The 21,634-nt window shown below is 40.6% G+C and overlaps 1 protein-coding gene across 3 annotated transcripts in view; it reads right to left on the bottom strand.

Annotated features, from left to right (window-relative positions):
- Positions 1 to 21,634, bottom strand: part of FNDC3B (fibronectin type III domain containing 3B) — a 358,179-nt gene that overhangs the window by 37,161 nt on the left and 299,384 nt on the right. For all 3 annotated transcript variants that reach the window (XM_067738062.1, XM_067738064.1, XM_067738065.1), the window contains exons 17-22: positions 21,155 to 21,273; positions 19,137 to 19,242; positions 18,061 to 18,233; positions 15,530 to 15,643; positions 15,061 to 15,210; positions 9,459 to 9,739 (exon numbers count right to left, since the gene is read on the bottom strand). In XM_067738062.1, the coding sequence (XP_067594163.1) occupies positions 9,459 to 9,739; positions 15,061 to 15,210; positions 15,530 to 15,643; positions 18,061 to 18,233; positions 19,137 to 19,242; positions 21,155 to 21,273 (943 nt within the window). The remainder of the gene's footprint in view (positions 1 to 9,458; positions 9,740 to 15,060; positions 15,211 to 15,529; positions 15,644 to 18,060; positions 18,234 to 19,136; positions 19,243 to 21,154; positions 21,274 to 21,634) is intronic.

Here is a 21,634-nt window from a genome sequence, read left to right as displayed (position 1 = left end):
AAAAAAAGAATAAAGTTGGAAGAATCACACTATCTGATTTAGATCTTACTATAAAGCTTCCTATAAAGTATTCAAGATAGTGTGGTATCAGACAGACACACAGACCAACAGAACCAACACATATATGGCCAACTGATTTTCAAAAATGTGCAGAATGAATTCAACGAAGAAAGAATAGTCTTCTTAACAAGTGGTATTGGAACAACTGGATATCAAAAGGAAAGATAAATAAATCTCAATCTAAACCTCAGATCTTATTCAAAAGTTAACTCATGGATCACAGATCTAAGTGTAGAATGTAAAATATAAAACTCTTAAGATGAAAACAGGAGGAAATATTTGTTACCTAGAATTAAAGAATTTTTAGATATGGTGTGAAAAGAATGTATCCAGAATGCATCTAAGACCTTTCAAATCTCAGCAGCAAAACAACACAAAACAACCCAACTAATAAAAAAAATGGGCAAAAGACTGGAACATTCCACCAAAGAGGATATACACATGGCAAATATGCACACAAAAAAGATGTTTAACATCATTAGCCACTAGGAAAATGCAAATTAAAACTACAGTGGGGTAATACTATATCCCTATTAAAATGGCCAAAATAAAAAATGCTTATTAATACCATTCTGGCAAGTATAAGGAACAACTGAAACTCTCCTATTTTGCTGGTGAGAATGCAAAATGGTATAGTTACATTGGAAAACAATTTGCTTACAAAGTTTCTTATAAACTTTAACATACATTTATCATATGACCCAACAATCACACTTCTTGGACTTTACTCTAGAGGAATTAAAGTTTATGTTCACACAAAAGCCCGCACATACACGTTTATACCAGCTCTATTGATAATCACCCAAAACTGGATGAATATCTGCCTCACAGTTTGGAATGTAGCAAACACTTATCGCTGATAAAGTACAGCAAAAGTTCCATTACAAAGAGCCTTACTTTTCCCAGATTCTATTAAACTAGGGCTACATCAGGTCTCTTGTAGATAATGCAATGTCACTCTCTCAACATAGCACTGAAAGACTACAATAAACTCTTCTTTGCTTCCCAGCATGAGTCTTGTAAAATAGCTGCATGGTATTAAGATAAGAGTTGTTCCCCTATGATTTGAAAAGTAAGAAATTTTTCTGCAACTGGAGAGGAAAAATCTTTTTAAAAAGGTGGTCATCATTGTGGTAGAAATTACTACCTTTTTTCCCTACTCAGGAAAAGGGGATTAAGCCAGACTTTAAGTCTCAGTCTTTTTTCAATGGTGTACAAATTTCCTCACCTACAAAGTTTATATCAATGTCTTTCCACTGTCCAGACTGCCATTCCTTCCCTTTATTCTGGGCAGAGGTATTCCTAGAGCCCAGAGGCCAAGATGCTTCCTTCCATCTGCTTGCCCATATCCCTCCAGAGCCAAGCTCACCTGTACTCAAGGTGATCCTACTGTTTTGCTCCATGCAGCCTCAACAGCCCTTTAGCTACATTAAGTAAAAGGAAGGAAGGTAATGGGTTGCTTTAGGTTGTTGTTCTGCTCAAGACAAAAAAATTATGAGATCCCAATCATTTATAAGAATTAAAAAATGGCTTATAATACACAAGTATCAAGCAGCAGAAAGAAATGCAGATTTAATATTTACTTTTGTAAATTCATTTTCTTCACAAGGCCTTCCCAGTATTTTGATAGGTACTAGGTTCCTAATATCTGTAGCTCTAGGGTTCTCTGACCTTTTAACTGGGAAGTATTTGGTAGGCATAGGGAATGTTAGCCATACATACATACACACACACACACACACACACACACACACACACACACACACACATACACACACCAAGAACAAGAATACTATGGTAGCATTTTAACTCTCTTTAGCAGTGAAGCCTTTCTGCCTACTCTGCTCATCACTTTGGTGACCTTGGGGAAAGGATCTAACACCTTTAAGTAACAGTTTCCTCCTCTATGAAATCTTCGCTGCATTTACAAATAGGATTACTTAATTAAGATAAGGAATATGGGAAGTACTTTTTTAAAAATAAATTTATTTATTTAATTTATTTATTCTTGGCTGCGCTGGGTCTTCGTTGCTGCACACAGGCTTTATCTAGCTGTGGTGAGCGGGCTTCTCATTGCAGTGGCTTCTTTTGTTGCAGAGCATGGGCTCTAGGTGTGTGGGCTTCAGTAGTTGTGGCATGTGGTCTCAGTAGTTGTGGCTCATGGGCTCTAGAGCGTAGGCTCAGTAGTTGTGGCTCACGGGCTTAGTTGCTCCGTGGCACGTGGGATCTTCCCAGACCAGGGCTCGAACCCGTGTCCCCTGCATTGGCAGGCAGATTCTCAACCACTGCGCCACCAGGGAAGCCCAGTACTTTCTATTTTTAATATTTTATACTTTGCCGTACAATCAGAAAAGGATTCAAGGTGGCTAAAAGCACTTTGGTGAACTTTGAAGTGCTACTTTATGGAGTTACTATTTTTATGACTTCTTTTAAGACCGTATTCCTTCCTAGAGCAGTGAAGAAAACGTGTTGGGGATCTATAGGAGCGGCACTGTACTGGGCACACAAACGTACATCTTCGTTTTAGTTGTATTACTACCACCACTTCACTTTATTACTTGAGGAATTTGCTGCTACGATCTATGTTTCTCCTTCCTCTAAATTACGGCCAAGGACACAGCAACAGCTAAAAGGACTGCCTTCTCAGAAGGTGAGATAACACCTTAGAAACAGATGAAAATGTTAATAACCACTGCAGCAAACAGCACTGAGGACTTGCTCTGTTCAAGGGACTATGCTATGGAGTAGGAACTAGTACAGTCGTCCCTCAGTACCTGCAGAGGATTGTTCCCAGGACTCCTGTGGATACTAAAATCCATGGGTGCTCAAGTCCCATATATAAAATGGCACAGTTCAGTCGGCGCTCTGTACCCGTGGATGCAGCGAGATGAGTGTGTTCTCTATCTATCTATCTATCTATCTAATCTATCTAGGCCACACCACGAGCCTCTCAGGATCTTAGTTCCCCTACCAGGGATTGATCCCACACCCCCTGCAGTGGAAGCGTGGAGCCCTAACCACTGGACCGCCAGGGAAGTCCCTTCTCTTGCTTTCAGAGCTGAGCAAACTGCAGTTCAACTCAGGTTAAATAACTCCATCTAATTGATACAGTGGCTACTAGGTGCTGAAGTCTAGATTTGATACTGTCTCTAATTTCTACCCCAACCCCATGAGGAAGGAATTACTCTATTTCACAAGTGCAGGAACTGAGGCCGCCTAGGTTCAGTCATTTGCACTAATCTTCACAGCAGATATAGGTCAGATCTGGGTGTGAACCTGGTCTTTCTAGGCTCAAAGTCTTCGTGCATTCTGACACACCATTCCCTCCAAGCATAATTTGAGCCAAACGCAGCTTCTAATCCAACCAAAAGATCATTTTAATTCAAACCACACTTTCAGTTCATCAACTGCCTTTTGCCAATGAAACAGACATTTAGAACAGTCAAATTTATCTTCACATTAGTAAAACAACTTCTGGCCTTGGAATGAACTGCCTAGGTTTTAAAATACTTGCTTCAATTTATTCAAGTAACAAAATGTGTTTCAGTAAAAATGCATGGAAAACATTTTTCCATGTAGCTGATGTACTGAGCTAATGTTAATCAGTTTTAATGACAAAGTAGCACTCAAAACTGAAATAGAACTGAGGAACTGATCAAATGAGGCCATGTCTTCTAAAAATATTAAGAACTCTTAGTCTAGGAGGCTGAGAAAACTGAACAAGGACTAAGGTAGTTAATATTTCTTTTGTCTTGGGATGAAAAATGCAGTGTGTGAAAATAATTTCCTAATCCCAGTGAGAGCTCACCCAGGACTGATTAAAAAAAAAAACAACAACACTAACCTGAGGAACAATTCTAAAAATTCGCCTCAGAAAAAAACGATTTTCAAGTTTTATTAAATTAGTCTATCCCAAACCCAAACTTGAGACATTTTCTCTTTACCTGAAGTAACATGTTAATCTTGACATTTAGATAGGATCTGCATTTTTTTTTTTTAACATGCAAGGTGCATCATTTTCTGAAATCTTAAGCTCTGCAAAGTAAGTATAAGGGAAATGGAATTTTGCTTTCCAATTCAGGGAAGTGACTTAATTCTGAGACGCTCTACCTTGGCAGGACTAATGTGAAAAATCTCTTTAAGTATCTAGAAGTCTGCAGTATCCATCAATACACTGAAAATACTGATAAAATAAATTAAGAAGTATATTCTTTATAAATTTTGACTGAAAATCCACTATTAAAATATCTTCTAATTTTAGATGCCAAATACATTACTGCTTCAGAAGATCATAGCCTAACATAATGCACTTTACACACACACTCTCTCTCTCTCAAATGACACTATGTATGCTAAAAGAAGAATGACTTTGAAAACTGGGGAAGGTGACTTCTCAATCACAATTAGCTGTCCCAGTACTCGGGATGCCTTGAGTGAGGGGACAGTGAAGACAGCCCCCCGCTTCCTCCATGAAGAGCTGGGGTAAGACAGGCCTAAGAAGCAAAAGATGGGCTTTTTAGCCCACCAATCTACCTAATCATCCAATTAAGAAGAGAAAAATATGAAGAAGTAGTATCATCTTCAGATAACTTCTGAGGAAATAATAAATAGTAGCTTAAATACAGAAAACCTCTTTAGGGGAAAAGATGTGTTCAGAGTAAAGTTACTCGGAGAAGGCTCCCTGGAAGGGTAACCTTAGCTAGCTCAGAGTCATGCCTCCCTTTAACCAAGCTACTTCTGACAGCTCCTCAGAGACCAGTGCCACATTCCGTCTCCAGGCACTTAGACCTGCTTTTCTTCGTGCCCTGTCTTGGCAGGAAAGAAACCTTAAATGTCTCCTGTGGCTTAAAAGATAATGCCAGATTCCCACACACATTTCTACCTGTAATCTGGTCATAACCCACCTGCCAGCTCCTTTCTTCCCTACCCTGCCAGGCATTAGCAACAGATAATTTATTGAGTGCTTACTTACCAGGTGTCAGGTCCCACGCAAGGTGCCTGAAGTCTAAAACATGACAACCCTATTATGTAAAGTAATTATCCCTTTTTTACAGATCAAAAAACTGAGGCACAGGGAGCCTAAATAGCTTGCCAGAGGTCACAGAGTCACCAAGTGAGAGACTCAGGATTGATGTCAAGGCTGTCTGACTCCAGTCCACTACTTTTAAACTACTTAGAACTTGTCCCCTTATAAAGCCCACTTCATCTTGTTAGAATGAAATGAGTTATGATTCACTTCTTGACAAGTTTATGTAGTTCTTGACATATACTAAGGACTCAACAAATGTTATTTTCATCCGCATTTCACCGAGCAAAAACAGCACAGCAGACAAATCTACCTTAAGTTTTAGTTATCTGACAGCTCAATATGAGTCAGACATATAATGAGGCTGCCAAAAAAAGTAATCTTAGGTGACCTTACTGACTGCTCAATATGGAGAACCGGGAAGGTGACAGTCTTGCTCTGCTCTGAGCCAGCCAGACCGTTCCTGGAGGTCAGGGCGCTACTCATTAAAGAGGCCATCAAGAAACAGAAATCACCCGATGAAGAGGATTGAAGGGGTTATAGAAAACCCATGCCAGTGAAGACAGATCTGAATGAAGTGAAGATGGTTAAGTAGGAGACAGCTGAAATAATAAGATAATGATGTCTAGGCCCTAGGAGTGGGGCTCAGACCTCTGTATTCTGCAAAACCTCTCCAGGTGATTCCTAAATACATCAGCATTCCAGAATCATCGCTCTAGGGCAGAGTTCTCAAACTTTTAACATGCATCAGAATTTCCCGCAGGGCTAATTAAAGCACAGAGTGCTGGGCCCCACCGCAAGGGTTTCTGATTTGTAGGCCTCCAGTAGGGCCTGATACATTGCATTTTAATAAGTTTCTAGGTGATGCTGATGCTCTGGGGGAGAGCCCAGGACCAACTGAGTAGATTTTAGCTATAGAGGGGTTTTGACAAAATACAAGGGAACCTCTATAGAAATAGAGTTATCCACGACTGGAATGCACTGCCTGGCGAGTAGAAGCTGAAAACACTGCTCCATCACCGGAGATGCTCACGCCAGGGTGCTGGGAGGGGGTGACACCAGGCAATCTTGTCTCAGCTCACAAAGTCTATGGCTCCCTGTGGCAGGAAGCATGCAAACGAAACCTACTTCTCTGTTTTCAACAACATTTTTTTCTCTGCAAACCAAAACACAAACTCAGTTCTAAGCTTAAAAGTAATGTCTTTAAAAATATCATTGTAATTCCAACCAAATTCTATACAGGGTGTCAGCAAGCCAGTGGACAGTTTGGCAAGCACCGGTGGAGAAGGGATGGATCCATTTCTGTGTCAGTAGGTTGGCTGGAGAGGTGCACATTTCTGTCCCAGCGAGACAGAGAAAGGATATGCTCTGTGTGAGAACAACGTGTAACTGCTAAACGTTAAAAACGACAACAAAAACCCAAAAGAAACAAGCCCCATTGCCGCTTAAAATGTTTCTTTCCACATTTTTATCTAGAACATCATGATCTGTTCACTTATATTTTAACCAATTTATGGGACAAAAAAAGGTGAGGTAAAAGTTGATTGGACTAAAATTATACCCTTAGTTCCCTGAAATACTCATTTTGTATTTCACCACAGTTACTGCAATTGTGTTTTTGAAACATAAAAGAACAAGACTATGGGTTGACTGGAGTTCTACTATAGAGAATCCAATTAGGTGCTATAGGAATAAAATTCCTTGAGTTGGACAAAGATGACCTTAAATGTGAAACATCCAATTTATTGATTGATTGGCCAGCAAATACTCTGGCTAAATCTTTTTTTTTCTTTGCCAATAACACAATATGACTTAGGGCCAAAGATCTGTCTTTTCTAAAGCTGTACATTTTTCATGCAATCTGTCTAAAATGATGTCTTACAAGCTACCATGTAAGGTTAAGAGGTGACATCCTCCCAATGTGACTTCCCATGTTCAGCTCAATATAGCTAGCCTTGCATATTAATACTGAAATGAATTATTTATGCTACATCCATTAAATACTTTTTAAATAGATTCTTGAGGTTTCACTATCCAAATCTAAACTGTACATTACTAAATCATTTCATCTTCTCCAAAACAGAATTAATCTCTGAGGTACTTTTTAACATGTCTTTCATCAACCACTTATGTGGAAGATATTCTTGATAATTTCCACTGTAACTGGCATTTCATCAATAAGCAAAGATCCCCTAGGTCAGTTCCTTCATTTGAGCTTTTGACCTCTAGATTTCTTTCTTGAAGTCATTCAACTATATGTTGACTAATAAACATCAGCGTTCCTCCAATATCAACCTTCTAAAAGCCGTAAAGTTTTATAATCATTTAAGCCACCTTTAAGGTATGCATAATGGCAGGAAGAAGCAAAATTCTCAGGCTGACACCTTGCCCTAAAAGCCCTTTTATGATTTCTGACCCGAATGTTCAGAGGACTGACCTGCGGGTCTGAGTCCAGTCTGCGTAGACATGGGGTGGATCACACTGGACAAAAGACCTTTCAGTGAGCCCTGAGCCAGTGGCTTCTTCATAGGTTTTCTGGCCTGAGGAATCCAAGTCAGGCAATGTTCTGGACATGCAGTCTCTTAGAAACAGCTAGGGGATGACATTCACTTGGTCATTTCCCCCCCAGAGAGACACCTCATGGTCAGGTCTCCTTAGAGCATCACCACTGGGGAATGTCCCTGAGGTCAAGTTCTGGGTTTAATTCACCTCTGGATTCCGTCAGCACCTGATTAGAGTGCTCTGGACACAATGGTCAGTCGGCATTTGGTTAGCAAACGAAGGTGGTGGCTGGTTTTCTGAGATTGGCTACAATGCTAAAAATGAAAAAATGCCCTTGGCCTGCCTCTTCATCCATTGTAAGTCATACCGTCTTTATTCAGTTTCTAACTTGATTCCCACTTCAAACCATCCCTATCATTCTGAACCCTGGGTCTTCCTCTCTGAAACGCCAACAGGACTCTGTACAGTGTTATTTTCAGCCTGTGAGGTCACAAGCATCTGCTATCTTAGGTTGCTGTTAAGTGTCCCCCAACTCCGAGTGCTCTGAGGGCAAGGATAGTGTTTATCACTATTTCATAGACCCACAGTGCATAAGTACTGTGCCCCAGAGATTTCTTAAAAGAAGGAAAGACTAAACAAAAGACTGTCACTGTTTTGAAAAGCAAAATGAATACACTTATATGCATCATTCACAAAAGGCTTGGTAAGAGAGGGAAAGCAGAGATAGCATGCTTAGGCAGGATGGGACTTTTGTATCTTACAGCTGTTAAGCTGGTTTCTTTCTTCAGTTTCTGGGGATAAAAAAATGTAGTCTATTAGATTATAACATTAGAAAGCACTGCAGAAAAAAAATAAGTGAAATGATAAACCCTTTTCTAGCAGCAAGTTTACCTGCCTGCCCTACCCCAAGAAGAACTAGTTTTCCAGGGTGAAGGTCTTGGTGATGATGGAAATCACAATCCCTGTTACTGTGCGCGTGCTGTGTACAGCTGGGCTCTATACGAGCATTTCATATTTGTTTGCTCACTCCTTACAACAGGCTTTTGAGGTAAGTAATCTTGTTCTCCTCACCCTGTGGAAGCAGCTGGGACACCGAGAGGTTAAGTAACTTGCCCAAAGACACCGCTAAAGACCTGTATCTGAATCTGTGCTCTCCTTCACCTCGAGAAGCCGTTTAATCTCACAAAGGGCACTGGACTAACCAGATGGTTCCTGCACTCCTCTAACGCTAATCCTAAACTTCTGTTTTGGTCCCCCCAGCTATGGCACCCTGGGGACGGAGTTAAATGACTTGAAATCGTAAGAGGCTATGTTGAGAAAAAGGTGTGTGAGAAGAGGAAGGTAAGGTGCTGGCTCCCTGACAGGAACTCTGGGGAAAAGAAAGAATGCAAGTGGTAACTGAGCTTCGCTGGGTGGAGTGTGATGTAACGTCTTTTCACTGGCCCCTTGTGAAATCCTGAGCAAAAGCTCCATCACAAATGCTCTGTGACAGTGTGTCTGCTTTGGGGGATCAGAAGAATGGCAGAGCCCTGCTTCAGAGGTGGACCAAGTACATGCTGGGGACAGAGGGTGTCCATAGTGATGAGTCACAGTAAAAACACGAAGAAAAGTAGTTTATCAAAAAAACAACAAGGAGGAACTGATTTGAAATGGTAGGTGAAATTCCCCCTCAAGGGTTAGGATTTGTATCAATTTATAACCGACTCATAAAGTAAAAAGTAGTACAAGTTTTTAAGCTATATTAGCATTTGGTACTCAAATATATTAAGAGTGACTAGAATTCACCCATCTGGCCTTTAGGACCTGAAGGCTCTGTAGCCCCAAGTGCTGACGTGTCCACGCAGCTTTATTTCAACTTTCCTGCACTCACCGGTAGGTGGTTTCCGGAAGGAGGTCTTTCATAACGTGGGTGGTGGTGTTGCCCACAGTGATGCTAGTGTCTCCAAGATCAATATTATAAGCAAGGATGTCAGATCCATTATTGCACGGTTCTTCCCAGCTCAGTACAAGGCACACAGAAGGCGGATCAGGATAGGCGTTGAGGGTCTCCTCCTCCAGGACACACAGAGTGGAGACAGGGTCAGGGGCAGATGCTGGCGTCTGGCAAAGGACAAGCTCACTGTATGGTCCTGCTCCAGCTTGATTAACGGCCTAAAAAACAGAATAGCGAGACAAAGTCCACATTACCCCATGAGCACATTCTAATGCCTCCACATTAGGCGTTAAATAAGTCTAAAGTAACATACGATTACTGCTAGAAATGGAGGTAGAAATAAATCCTCCACAATGTTTATGTTAATACCACTTTCTAAAAAATACCAATCACATCTTCTCTGCTAATAAGAGAGAACATCGCCATCACCGTTTCTTATGAAAAATAGTTTAAAAATAACACTTTATATTTGCATAGTCCACTTCAGTTTATGTATTGTCTTATGCAATCTTCACAATAACCATCTGAGGTAGATAATATATGGCAGGTATTCTTATCTGCCTTTCACAGAGGAGGGAACTCAAAGTCAAATTAAGGACTCAGGCTCCAGATTTAGATGCCAAGCTGGGACCCAAATTCAGTAATCTGACTTTTAACTCAAGTGCTGCTCTGGAAGAGCTATAGGAATTTTAGAAAAGATACCTACTGTTTTCCATGTGAATGCTAAATTCGTACCTGAAGTCAATGCTCAGCCCTCATCTGACTTTACCTGAGCGTCACCACTGACACCTGATCACTCACCGCTTTCAAATCCTCACTCACTCGGTCTCTGGGACCATCTTCTTGTTTCTATTTTGCCGCTGCTGCTGCGTCTGTCACCTCTCCTGGCTGCTACTCGTTACCGGGACTTTTCAGCACTGGAGGGCACCAGGCCGTGGGCCTTGCACACCTCTCTGTCATCTCTGCTTAAACTCTTGGACATCTCATCTTGTCTCAGGGAAATATAATGCCATTTATATCCTACTCCCAAATTTATTTGTGTAGCTCAGACCTCTGCCCTGAATGCGAGGCTAGTGTATTCAACTGCCTACTGAATAGTTCCACTTAAATGTCAAATAGGCATCTCAAACTTAAGTGTCTGTACAGCTCTAAGACTCCACCCCATTCCTGCTCATCAAAAACCCCACTGTACCTCCTGTGGTTTTCCCCATCCTTCAGGTTGTTCAAGTCATTATCTCTGAGTCACTGTTGGACATCTTTCTTCCTCTCATACCCCTGCCCAAAGCATCAGCACATCCTTTCCCAGCCTAGTCCAACTACACTCTTTCATATCTGGTTGCTGTAATGACCTCCTAACTGGTACCTGTGTCAGCCCTTGCCCCACAGTCTGTATTCACTGTCCCTTTCAATGGCCTCTCACTGGATACAGAATAACCTCTGAAGGCCTCACAACTGCCTAGAAGACCCTATCTAATCTGCTCACCGCCACCACCTTCCCAAAGAACCCAGGACCGCTCTGCCTTCATCGTCCACTACCCTCCCTCTCACTCGCTCTGCTCCAGCCACACTGGCCTCCTTGCTGTTCCACAGGGACACTAAATTTGCTCTCATCTCAGGGCCTTTGCAACTTGCTGCCCCTTCTGTCCACAGAGCTTTTCCCCAGACATCTACACAGCCCATTCAATCGTATTCTCAGGCTTCTCTCGAGTGTTGCCTTTTCAGGGAGACCTCTTTGAACACCATATTAAAACTTACAGTCACCCCTACCCCAACACCCGTGACCCCACTCATTTCTTATTTCCCTTCTCTGCTTTTATTTTCATCATAGCATTTGTCACCAGTATAGTATTTATTTCATTTAATTACTCCCTGATTAGAATGTAAGTTCCACAAGGGCAAGGCTTTCGGGTTCACTGCTGTAGCCCTGGCAACTAGAACAGTACCTGACACAGAGTGTGTGCTCAATAAATGTTATTAACAATATTTTTTTCCTTATAAGAACATTTGGGGATTTCCCTGGTGACGCAGTGGTTAAGAACCCGCCTGCCAATGCAGGGGACATGGGTTTGATCCCTGGTCCAGGAAGATCTCACATGCTGCGGAGCAACTAAGTCCATAAGCCACAACTACTGAGCCCACGTGCCACAGCTACTGAAGCCCGCGCGCCTAGAGCCCGAGCTCCGCAACAAGAGAAGCCACCGCACCGCAATGAAGAGTCGCCCCCTCTAGCCCCACGCGCAGCAACAAAGACCCAACGCAGCCAAAAAAAAAAAAAAAAAACATTGGCAACCACCTTACAAAAAAATGAAGGTGAAGTACTCTAAAATCTCGTTTACTTCATGGGAGAGCTGATGAGGACAAATTATAATACAAAAGAAAAGTAGTCTGATCTCTTAAATCAAAGTTTCACTATAATGTCTGTGTATCAGTTAATTTCAAAGAAGCAAGCTAAGAGCATTCATTTGCTATCAAATCACTTTTGAAACCCTTCTGTAATATTTTTTACATCAAGTCCTATTTCATGACAACACCAACTTTCTTTCTGGTAAAATTTTTATGTCACAAATTAAGAGTACAGTAAGTCCCCTACATATGAATGAGTTCTGTTCCAAGAGTGCGTTCACAAGTCCAATATGTTCGTTAAGTCCAACAAAGTTAGCCTAGGTACCCAACTAACACAATCGGCTATATAGTACTGTACTGTAATTATTTTCACACAAATAATACATAGAAAACAAACAAACGCAAAAAATAAAGAAAACATTTTTAATCTTACAGTACAGTACCTTGAAAAGTACAGTAGTACAGTACAACAGCTGGCATACAGGGGCTGGCCCCGAGTGAACAGGCAAGAAGAGTTACTGACTGGAGGAGGGAGAGGAGGTGGGAGATGGTAGAGCTGAAGGGTCGTCAGCAACAGAAGACGGAGGGCAAGCTGCAATTTCACGTGAACTAACTTACGTGACTGGACGTGTGAATGCACGTTCGCAACTTTGAAAGTTAGCAACTTGAAGTTTCGTATGTAGGGGACTTACTGTATATATTTAGAGATTTTATTTTTGGATACAAATTTATCACAGGGGCAGAAAAATAAGATACTGTGGAGCCCAACTTCCATATCAACTAAGGCTTTAATCACCATGTAACAGAAGGAAAAGAACATGGCTTTCAGAGTTGGAGCTTTGTTCACACCTGGATTCCATTATTTACTAACTGTGTGATCTTAGGCAAATTAACATTGCTGTTTCCTCAGATGTAGAATGGGGATAGTAACACATAATTCAAAGAGTTATTGTAAAGATTAAATTTGTTAACATGTCAAATCCTGGCAGAGTATATCAGGCCAGCTGTCAGTGCTTCACTTCCCTCCTTCTCCCTGGGAAAATCAAGAACAAAATAGCAATAGCAATTTTCCTAAACCAATTTTCTTAAAACAAAACAACAATGAAATACTTTATTTTGAACTAATTTTAGACTTACAGAAAAGTTGCAGAAATAGTGCAGAGAAATTTCCATATAATCGCTCACCTTGCTTCCCCTAGTATTAATACCTTACATAAGTATAAAACGATGATCAAAACCAGGAGATTAACATTGGTACAACGGTATTAATGACGTACAGACCTTATGTAGTTAGATTCAAATCTTACCAATTTCTGATAACGTTCTTTCTCTATTCCAGGATCCTGCCTAGCTTTGTTCTAGCTTTCTCGAGTTGTATCAATTATATTACCAGTTTACAATGGAAACAATTCAAAAGAATCTTACTAAAATATAAGAGTATGTCTATAATATACAATATGCTTCATGTGAATAGAATTACTTGGGTACACGGTAATTAAAATATTCAAACAAGAAATGTTCCACCCAATTTTTATAAAACACAGTATAGGTATCACAGTGATTTAATTTTTAAGGCACCGAAGAGTCAAAAGAATATTCATCTTTAACCTGACTTTGTAGCAGTGTCAAATGAAAACAATTCAGATTTGGTCTATAGGTATCAAGAAATCAATACAGGTTGGGGAGACCCCTTTCCTGGCAATACTTCTTTAGCATAGCAATGGCCTTGAAAGTGCTATCCCCTTCATAGGGTCTGACTCATTTTATGACAATTAAGTACAGACACTTGAAAATATTTACTATTGTTGACAGGGAGGCAAGATTATTATGCAGGCTCTATTCTTACCAATGTATCTTTTAAAATGCAGTTTTGGGAAGTTAATGCTAAGTGACAACATATACGCCGAAAAGGAGGTAGAACATTTTAAAGAGACACCAAAACTCAAAAGCAGATTGAAGTTGTTTCCTGTGATGGCAGACAGTTTTTATTTATATGCTGCCTTGTTCCAAAAACAGGAGTGTAGCACATAATTTAACCTCTTCCCAATGACTCAGCATGGCTGTTATAAAGCTCAGATAACGTGCTATGACCCTGACTCACTGATGAATGGTTAATTACATCCCAGGCCCTCCATTCTAGAAGGAAGGTGTGTATAATGGAAGAGTTTAGCCGGAAATGTTTATGACAAAACAGCCTTCAGAATTCAACAGAACAGCTTCAGTTGATCTGGAAAGTTAACTTAAGAAGGGAATATTTTCTCCAAAGAGGCCCGAGGCCCAGAGACACTGAGAGTAGATGGGCTTGTAATAAGCAATATGATCCATGACTTAAATCAGGTGGAAACCTAAATCTGGCATCTTTGCTTCTTTAACTGTTTAAATCTAAACATGTATGAAGAAAGAATTCTTCAAGGTCAAGAACCGCAAGCGATTAATCTTTGTATCTCTCCTTTTCATCATCGGCATCATCCTTTGATTCTGGCACAAAGTGGTGCTCAAGAAATGTTACTGAACAAATGGAAAGAAATGAACAAAGAACCCTGTTTTCTCAGGACAATATGGTTTTTCAAAGGGAAAAAAAATATTTACCCAAGTCACTAAAATGAAAGTAAACCCATGACTATTGTCACTCTTAGGGGTTAGGCTAGGAGCCAATTATTCTTCATGTTATTCTATTTGGACACCCAAGTGGAAGCTTACAGATAACAAGCCTTGTTAATGGTCACTGGGACGTGGGAGGTGGGTCTTAACAACTACTCTAGTGTTTGTTTTTGGCTCCATTTAACATCTGGAATGGGAAGTTTTATATGTTTTTTGCCTTTTGTCTAAGTGGCTTTCCCACCAAAATGCGCATCTCAGAAAATTCATACAGAAGGTATCTTCCCTAAGAAGCTGTGCCACCTTTGCCTTGGACTCGGTCCTTCATTCAGTGAATTAACCAGCAAGCAAGATGCAAGCGTGGTGAGAAGTACAGTGGAGATGATTCTGGTTTTGTTCCTACTTTTTAGGACCTCTTGGAGAAGTAAAAATTAACTGTAAAATACCAAAACAATTACATTTATTTTTATTTAAAAGGACTCTTTTTTTCCATATCGCCCCTCCTGATGGCCTCCATCACGAGCCTTTGAGTAAGCTTCCCAGAGTCTATCATGGAACACCAGTATTTGTGAGAGATGTCCGAATAGTGTCAGCCTACCTGTAACCTACAGCAATACTGTGCAGCAGGCAACAGATCCCTCATTTCAAAGCCGGTGTCTGTCCCATGATAAATGAGTTCTAAGGATTCTTCATCTTCTCCCCACTCCAACCTGTACTCTGAGATATCAGCACCAGAGCTTTCAGGACTCTGGAAAACGGAAATTTAAGTGGTTAATTTCATTGAAAAGAAAATCCTATGATGTTTGTGTTCAATTGACTAATCCGAGAAAGAGAGCAACATGCCTTAGGATATTTCAAATACATGAAAAGAAAAGCATGAAAAAGATACTCAATTTCCTCTCAATTCTGACCAGTGGTAAAATTTCCATAACTCTTGGCAAGCGCCAAGGCAGATGACTGTGTAAAACCTGTATGTGAACTTAAGCTTTGTGGGTCCCTCATAACTTGCACTGGGGGGCAGATAAAGTAGAAGAAACAAACTGATGCAGAACACGTGCCTGACTTACCTCCCAACTCACTAGGACACATCCATCAGGCGTAAAAGAGATACAAGGTGCTTTGCACTGTCCAGGAGGCCCTGCAGCCGTGGTAATTTCTGAGACATCAGAATAGGGACCATACTGAAAGACAAAAACACATGCGTGCTTGTAGGTGTGTGTGTGTGTACACAACACAAGCTTATAACCAAACAAGGGCTAAGCTAATGCCATCATCAATACAATTGATTAAAAGTATTACCTAATGGTCTTCACTTTCAGTTGAATATGTAGGTTTTCTTCTAACATACATTCCCTAAGTAGTAAATGTCTATTTTATAAATATATATTTTTTTAATTCAAAAGGATTAGAAAGTTGGTTTACTAAACATTTTTGCTGCGACCTAAGAAACAAAAAATGCTGACTTTTGCTACATCACAGCATTCTCCTTTAATTTCTCAGAAGGCTTCAAAGAAAACTAAGTCAGATGCACACTGCAGTTTAATTTTTAATGCCCAAAAATCTTCGTGGGATTGTTGGTTATCAAATTTTGAGTACTTCTTCTAGTTACTGGTATTTTCCATTTTGAAAACCAATGGTCCTGTTAATGTTTTCTCAGCATGTCTCCCACCACCTCAACTATTTGAAGGTTTACACTGCACTCCTCTCCTCCACCACCATCAGTGACCACACTGCTCAGAGCCAGCCACCGCTACAGATTTAAAACACGTCGAGAGAACCATCACCACCATGTTAACAGTGGAATATGTGATACTTCAATGAGCTGGGGCAAAGAGTGAAGTAATTTTCAGGTTAATGAAGTATGTGACTGTGTTTTTCAAAATGGAAAAAAAAGATTAAGAAAACAAAAAAACCCCCAAACCTCTCACATTTTCTAACAATATAACCTGCAAATATACTGGGGGTGGGGGAGAAGCTCTCTGAAGTGGCCCACAGAAGGTGATTATGAGTCAAATATATGGTTAACTTCCAATGCAACAGAATTTAAAAACAAGGCTGAAGATACTTTCTTTATATGATAAATTAGTGAAAGGAGAAAGTAAAACTCAAGTCAGCCCAGTTGCACATTTATCTTTTTTTTTCCTTTTTAACAGCACATTTATCTTTATCATGAAAAGATAAAAAAAAATCCCTCTGAAAAATTGATGGGGAGAAGCACCAGATTAACAGTAAAATAGGATTTCTTCTGCAGCATCAGTGATCATCACCATCCATCCTCTTTTTTTTTGCATCACGCGGGCCTCTCACTGTTGTGGCCTCTCCCGTTGCGGAGCAACAGGCTCCGGATGCGCAGGCTCAGCGGCCATGGCTCACGGGCACAGCCGCTCCGCGGCATGTGGGATCTTCCCGGACCGGGGCACGAACCCGTGTCCCCTGCCTCGGCAGGTGGACTCTCAGCCACTGCGCCACCAGGGAAGCCCCCATCCTCTTTTTACTTATAAAAGTTTGGGTGCATAGGCTTTCTTATCTTCTCACCAATACATTTTTATTGTTTAGTTTTGTGTGTGTGTGTGTGTGTTTTAATTTAAATACCTGTATCTGAAATTCTTTCCTAATGAGCAATTAGAAGAAATCCAGCTCCTGTTAAAGGCTTGTGATCATACTTCAGACCAAATGTTTTCATAGTCAGCATGGCTAACACGAAATGGACTAAAGACAAACATACTTTGCTTCTGAAAGGCGTGAACAGGACCACCGAGAACTAGAAGAGTCATTGTCAACTTCTTGTCACTGTCAGTGGGCTTTCTTACTTGTAAAAATCTCATCAATTAATGACATCTATTTATCTGCATGGAGTGCATCTATACACACCACTGGCACCCTGTGGGCCTTTAGCAGCGGTTTGCTCTACCCACACCCTTCTACCTTCTTTTATGTTTCTGCCCATCTTTGACACACCAAAAAGCCCTGTAGTTTCTGGGTCACTTCACTCTCATTATGAATTGCCCCCCAATCCATATCACTCTGCAATTAAAAAAAGACAAAAACCAATCACCTTTGTGGATATAATATAGACATACTCTTCCAATCTCTAACAGCCCACCTCAACAACTTCAGATGGAGTAGTAAGAAGGACCAGAGAGTTCTACAGTTTTCACTTGAAATAAACGAAAAAAAAAAAAAAAATACTGGCCTCCCTAGCGTCTACCCCAGTCCAGTTTTAAAAACTGATGTAAGACATTGCTGGGTAATTTAGACAATATGATAAAGAAATATTATGTAGTCCTAGTTTCCCATAACTAATTTATACAGTTGATGAGAAAATAGGAAATTATTTTAAAAACTACCAAAAGCATCTAAAGGGTGATGTTGTTATTAACCTTGAACTCTATCTTAATAGAATGATATGAGGACAAAACAAAATTTCCAATGTTGGGTCTACGTGAAATCAAAACAGTGTATCTTCAGAAATTAGATTTTACATACACTTCTTTAATGGTTGTCAAGGTTGGACAGATACTGCTAAGGATTTTAGGAGGGTAGAAACAGAAGTGCCGGGACCTTATATTTCTGTTACGGTGTATAAGCGTGTACTCACCCCTCCATCATTCAGAGCTCTCACCCTGAAGCGATACGTGGTTCCGGGAAGTAGGTTGCCAACGGTGCACTCAAGCTCGGGCCCGTGGTACACCTCCGAAGCTACATCCTCAGGTTCCGTCATCTCCACGCTGTACTCTGAGACCTCACAGCCACTTTCAGAGGCAGGAACATCTGGGAAAGGAGAATGTTTTTCATATCAGAACACTTTTGTGTTTCCAGTTGACCCTATCACACCTCACTTTCCACAAGGTTTGCAAAGTATCACGTAGGTGGCCTGTCCTCGGTATTTACAAAAGAAACCCCACTCCAAAAAGAAAGATATACAGAAGAAAGTTTTTGAATGATGTTATCCATACTTTCCAAAGCAAGTACGTTTAATGATATTAACAAAATTCCAAAACTGTAGAACTTTTAGGCAATTCCTTTATATTCTAATGCCAGGTAAACACAAGAAATAGAGGGGAGAAAATCTTCTCCTTAACTTGAAACCAAAGGACACATTAAATCAAGTTAGAGGACCCAAAACTGGCACACTATCTTATTTTAGGCATAAGTGATGGGGAACAATAGTCTGACAGTGTTTTGCAGGTTTATATTTGCCGTTTTACATGCTTGTAAATTGTTGACCCGACAGGAAATGCTAATACAGTTTGAGTCGATACAGTAAAACACCAGGACCCACGCTTAACAAGGCAGCAAAGATGAGGAGGAATTAGATGTTACCTGATGAACTATTTCTTGGTTTAACCTCTAAATTGAGCACAACTTTTATTTTATGAATAAAGCTGAAAAATTCCTGAGAAGACTGGCTGCTCTGAAACATTTTCTATAAAAGTGCCCTCTGAGGGTAGAGGATGAACAGCACGTGTGGCAACATCAGGAATATAGGAGGGTGAGTGACAACGTGGGGAGAATACAAACCCAAGCCCATGTACATTGAACAGAATATGGGCATTTTCAATAGAAACAAATATGGTTTTCAGAAGGGAGACCTGGAACTTGATTACAAAGCATGAAGTCTTAAACTCAATCTCCACTTGTCCAAATTGGCAACGTGAAGATGTGTTCACTCACCCCACTCTAAGTGGACTTCTTTGTGCTTTGGTCTACCCAAAACCCTCGGTGGGCGACACTGACCTGGTGCAATGCTTAGTGTGCGAACAGGGAGACTTTCAGAACACTGCAGGAGAAATACAGGAGAGAATCATCTCTTAGTTACTTTGAATTTATCAGAGCTCTATACACCAAGCAAATTCCACCCCATACCTGCAAATGCTTCCAAAGAGGGTTACACATTGAATGTTTACACTTTTTATGCAATAAGATCTTCGTCTCTGTGTGGTGTGTGTGTGTGTATGTGTTTGTTTTAAGTATGGACATATACCGCATACAGCACTGGTAAAAATAATTATTTCTGATGTCAGATTTGTAGGTTGACTTTCTGAGTGTTGTGTATCCTAAGCACACTGTTATTTTCCTTTAAACAAAAATTAGAGACCCTTCAGGAGGACAGAAGAGAACACAAAACAACAGCTGGATGCAGTTCTTAAATGGTGTCATAAATGGCCAACCATCCACATACAGAGCAGAAAAGCAAATAAAGTCAATATTAATCAACTGAGTCTGACATTAACCAGCAGGTTCTGTTAATACTAAAATCAGCAGGCCTTCTTTTTTGCAGGATCTGGTTGCGTAAGCCTGGTCGTATGGAAGCTGACCCCTTTTTGAGACAGGAGGAGCATGGTAGACCTATGCAGCTCAACCAAATTCAGCCTCCATCCTGAGGAGACGAGGTGCAGAGGAGATGTACTTAGGCATTCAAGGAGCGCTGCCGCTTCTGTGTAGGCTTGTGCAGCACCTCGCATGTAAGAGGAACTCGCTGATCATCTGTAGCTTTGATGTGGACATCCCCACCCTGGGAGGCACTGCATAAACGTCGTCTAGGTGGACCTTTTTTTTTTTTTACCTCAGAAGTCTGTCTATATGGACAGTCTAGACATCATAGTACCACTATCCTTGGGGGGAAAAGAAAATAAACATAAAACGACGTCAGAGGTGGGCTGAGTGGCAAAATTCGGCACCTAATGGCAGGTGTTCTTTTGAAAAGTCAACCCAGTACAGGGTAACAAGGTTATAAGCCACCACTGCGCGTGCACTCTCTCTCAATACTAATGGTTTCAAAACCACAATGTTAAACATCTCTACAATGAAAACATCTTTTATCATATTGCCTCTCACTCACTTTCTGAATGTTAACACCATTTAGATAATAACTACTGATATCTCATTTCTAGAGCACTTCATGTGTACATGTTACGTTGTTTTGAGCCTATGAGAACACTGTGAAGTTGAAACCAAGTTTCCTGACGTGTTGAATGGTTGGTCTAAGGTCATATAAATTGTAGACAATGGTGGTGATCCTTTTGTGATGTATAAAAATATTGTCACTATGTTGCGGACCTGAAACTTATGTAATACTGTAAGTCAATTATACTTCAATTTAAAAAAAAGAAAGAGACAGCAAGAGAACTGGGGCTGCCTACAGATGTGTAGGTTGGACACTGCGTAATCACAGGCGGTGCCTTTCAGCTCAGTCATCATAGATTTATGTGGCTTTTACAATAATTTTCCAGCAGATGGCAGCAAAGTATCTCAAGGAAGGTGTGTCTCTCATTTTCACAAAACTGCCAGATGTGGTACAAGAAAAGCTGTGCTGGAGGCCGTATCTTTTTTTGCTCTGAATTCTACGCTTTTCTATCATTGCAATAACTGAGATTCACCCCCTTATTTATTAGCTAATGAAAATTGCAGACCACCCTCAACTTTCAACTGTCAGGTGATCATGGCAAAGTCTTCTGAGAAATTAAGTGAGGGATGTACTTGGAAAGCAGCACAATTCAGTTGAGAATCATTTGGGTCTATCTTTTGATACCCACTAAAGCACAATTTGGAAAACTCTGAATTCATGGCGTGATACCATGGCAGGCTGCATTACCAAGATACATTTTTAAACAGCAATTTATTCTGATGTTATAGATGGGTTGTCTGAGTTGGACCAAAGATGTTTACTTTTATACTGAAACAAAACCAACCTGACTGTGTCCACCAGTACTTATGCAGCATGCTCGGAGCTTGTACAAAGTGCCTGGTTTCAAGTGGGTGAAAGTGTACTCTGTAGCCGACCCACTGTAGGCCACTTCCCACTGACTTGCTGCAAAACAAGACCCGTGTATGAGATTATGCCTTTTGTAAAAACGTAACAGTACCAACCATTCCTGATAAGAAAAAGCTCTAAGTGGTTTCCATGAAAACCAGCATCTCCTATTCTTTCTTTTTTCCTAAACAGCCACAGTGCCCTCTTTCCATCTCCTTTACAAAGTTAAATACTAAAATAACATGGAGTCATTTTTAATACTTAGTACTGCTGGCTAGACTACTTATATCACCATGATTACGTTTGCTGACTGTGAGGTTGGGATGCTGGAAAGCACACGAAATCTGCAGCTTGCCCCGCAGCAGGAGACAGCGGATGGTGTTGAGCAAGCTAGGAAGTGGTGATGGTGTGAGAAGCC

The sequence above is a fragment of the Pseudorca crassidens genome, chromosome 5 (genome assembly GCF_039906515.1).
Source record: "Pseudorca crassidens isolate mPseCra1 chromosome 5, mPseCra1.hap1, whole genome shotgun sequence".
Lineage (NCBI taxonomy): Eukaryota > Metazoa > Chordata > Mammalia > Artiodactyla > Delphinidae > Pseudorca > Pseudorca crassidens.
This window is presented reverse-complemented; position numbering and strand designations above follow the sequence as displayed.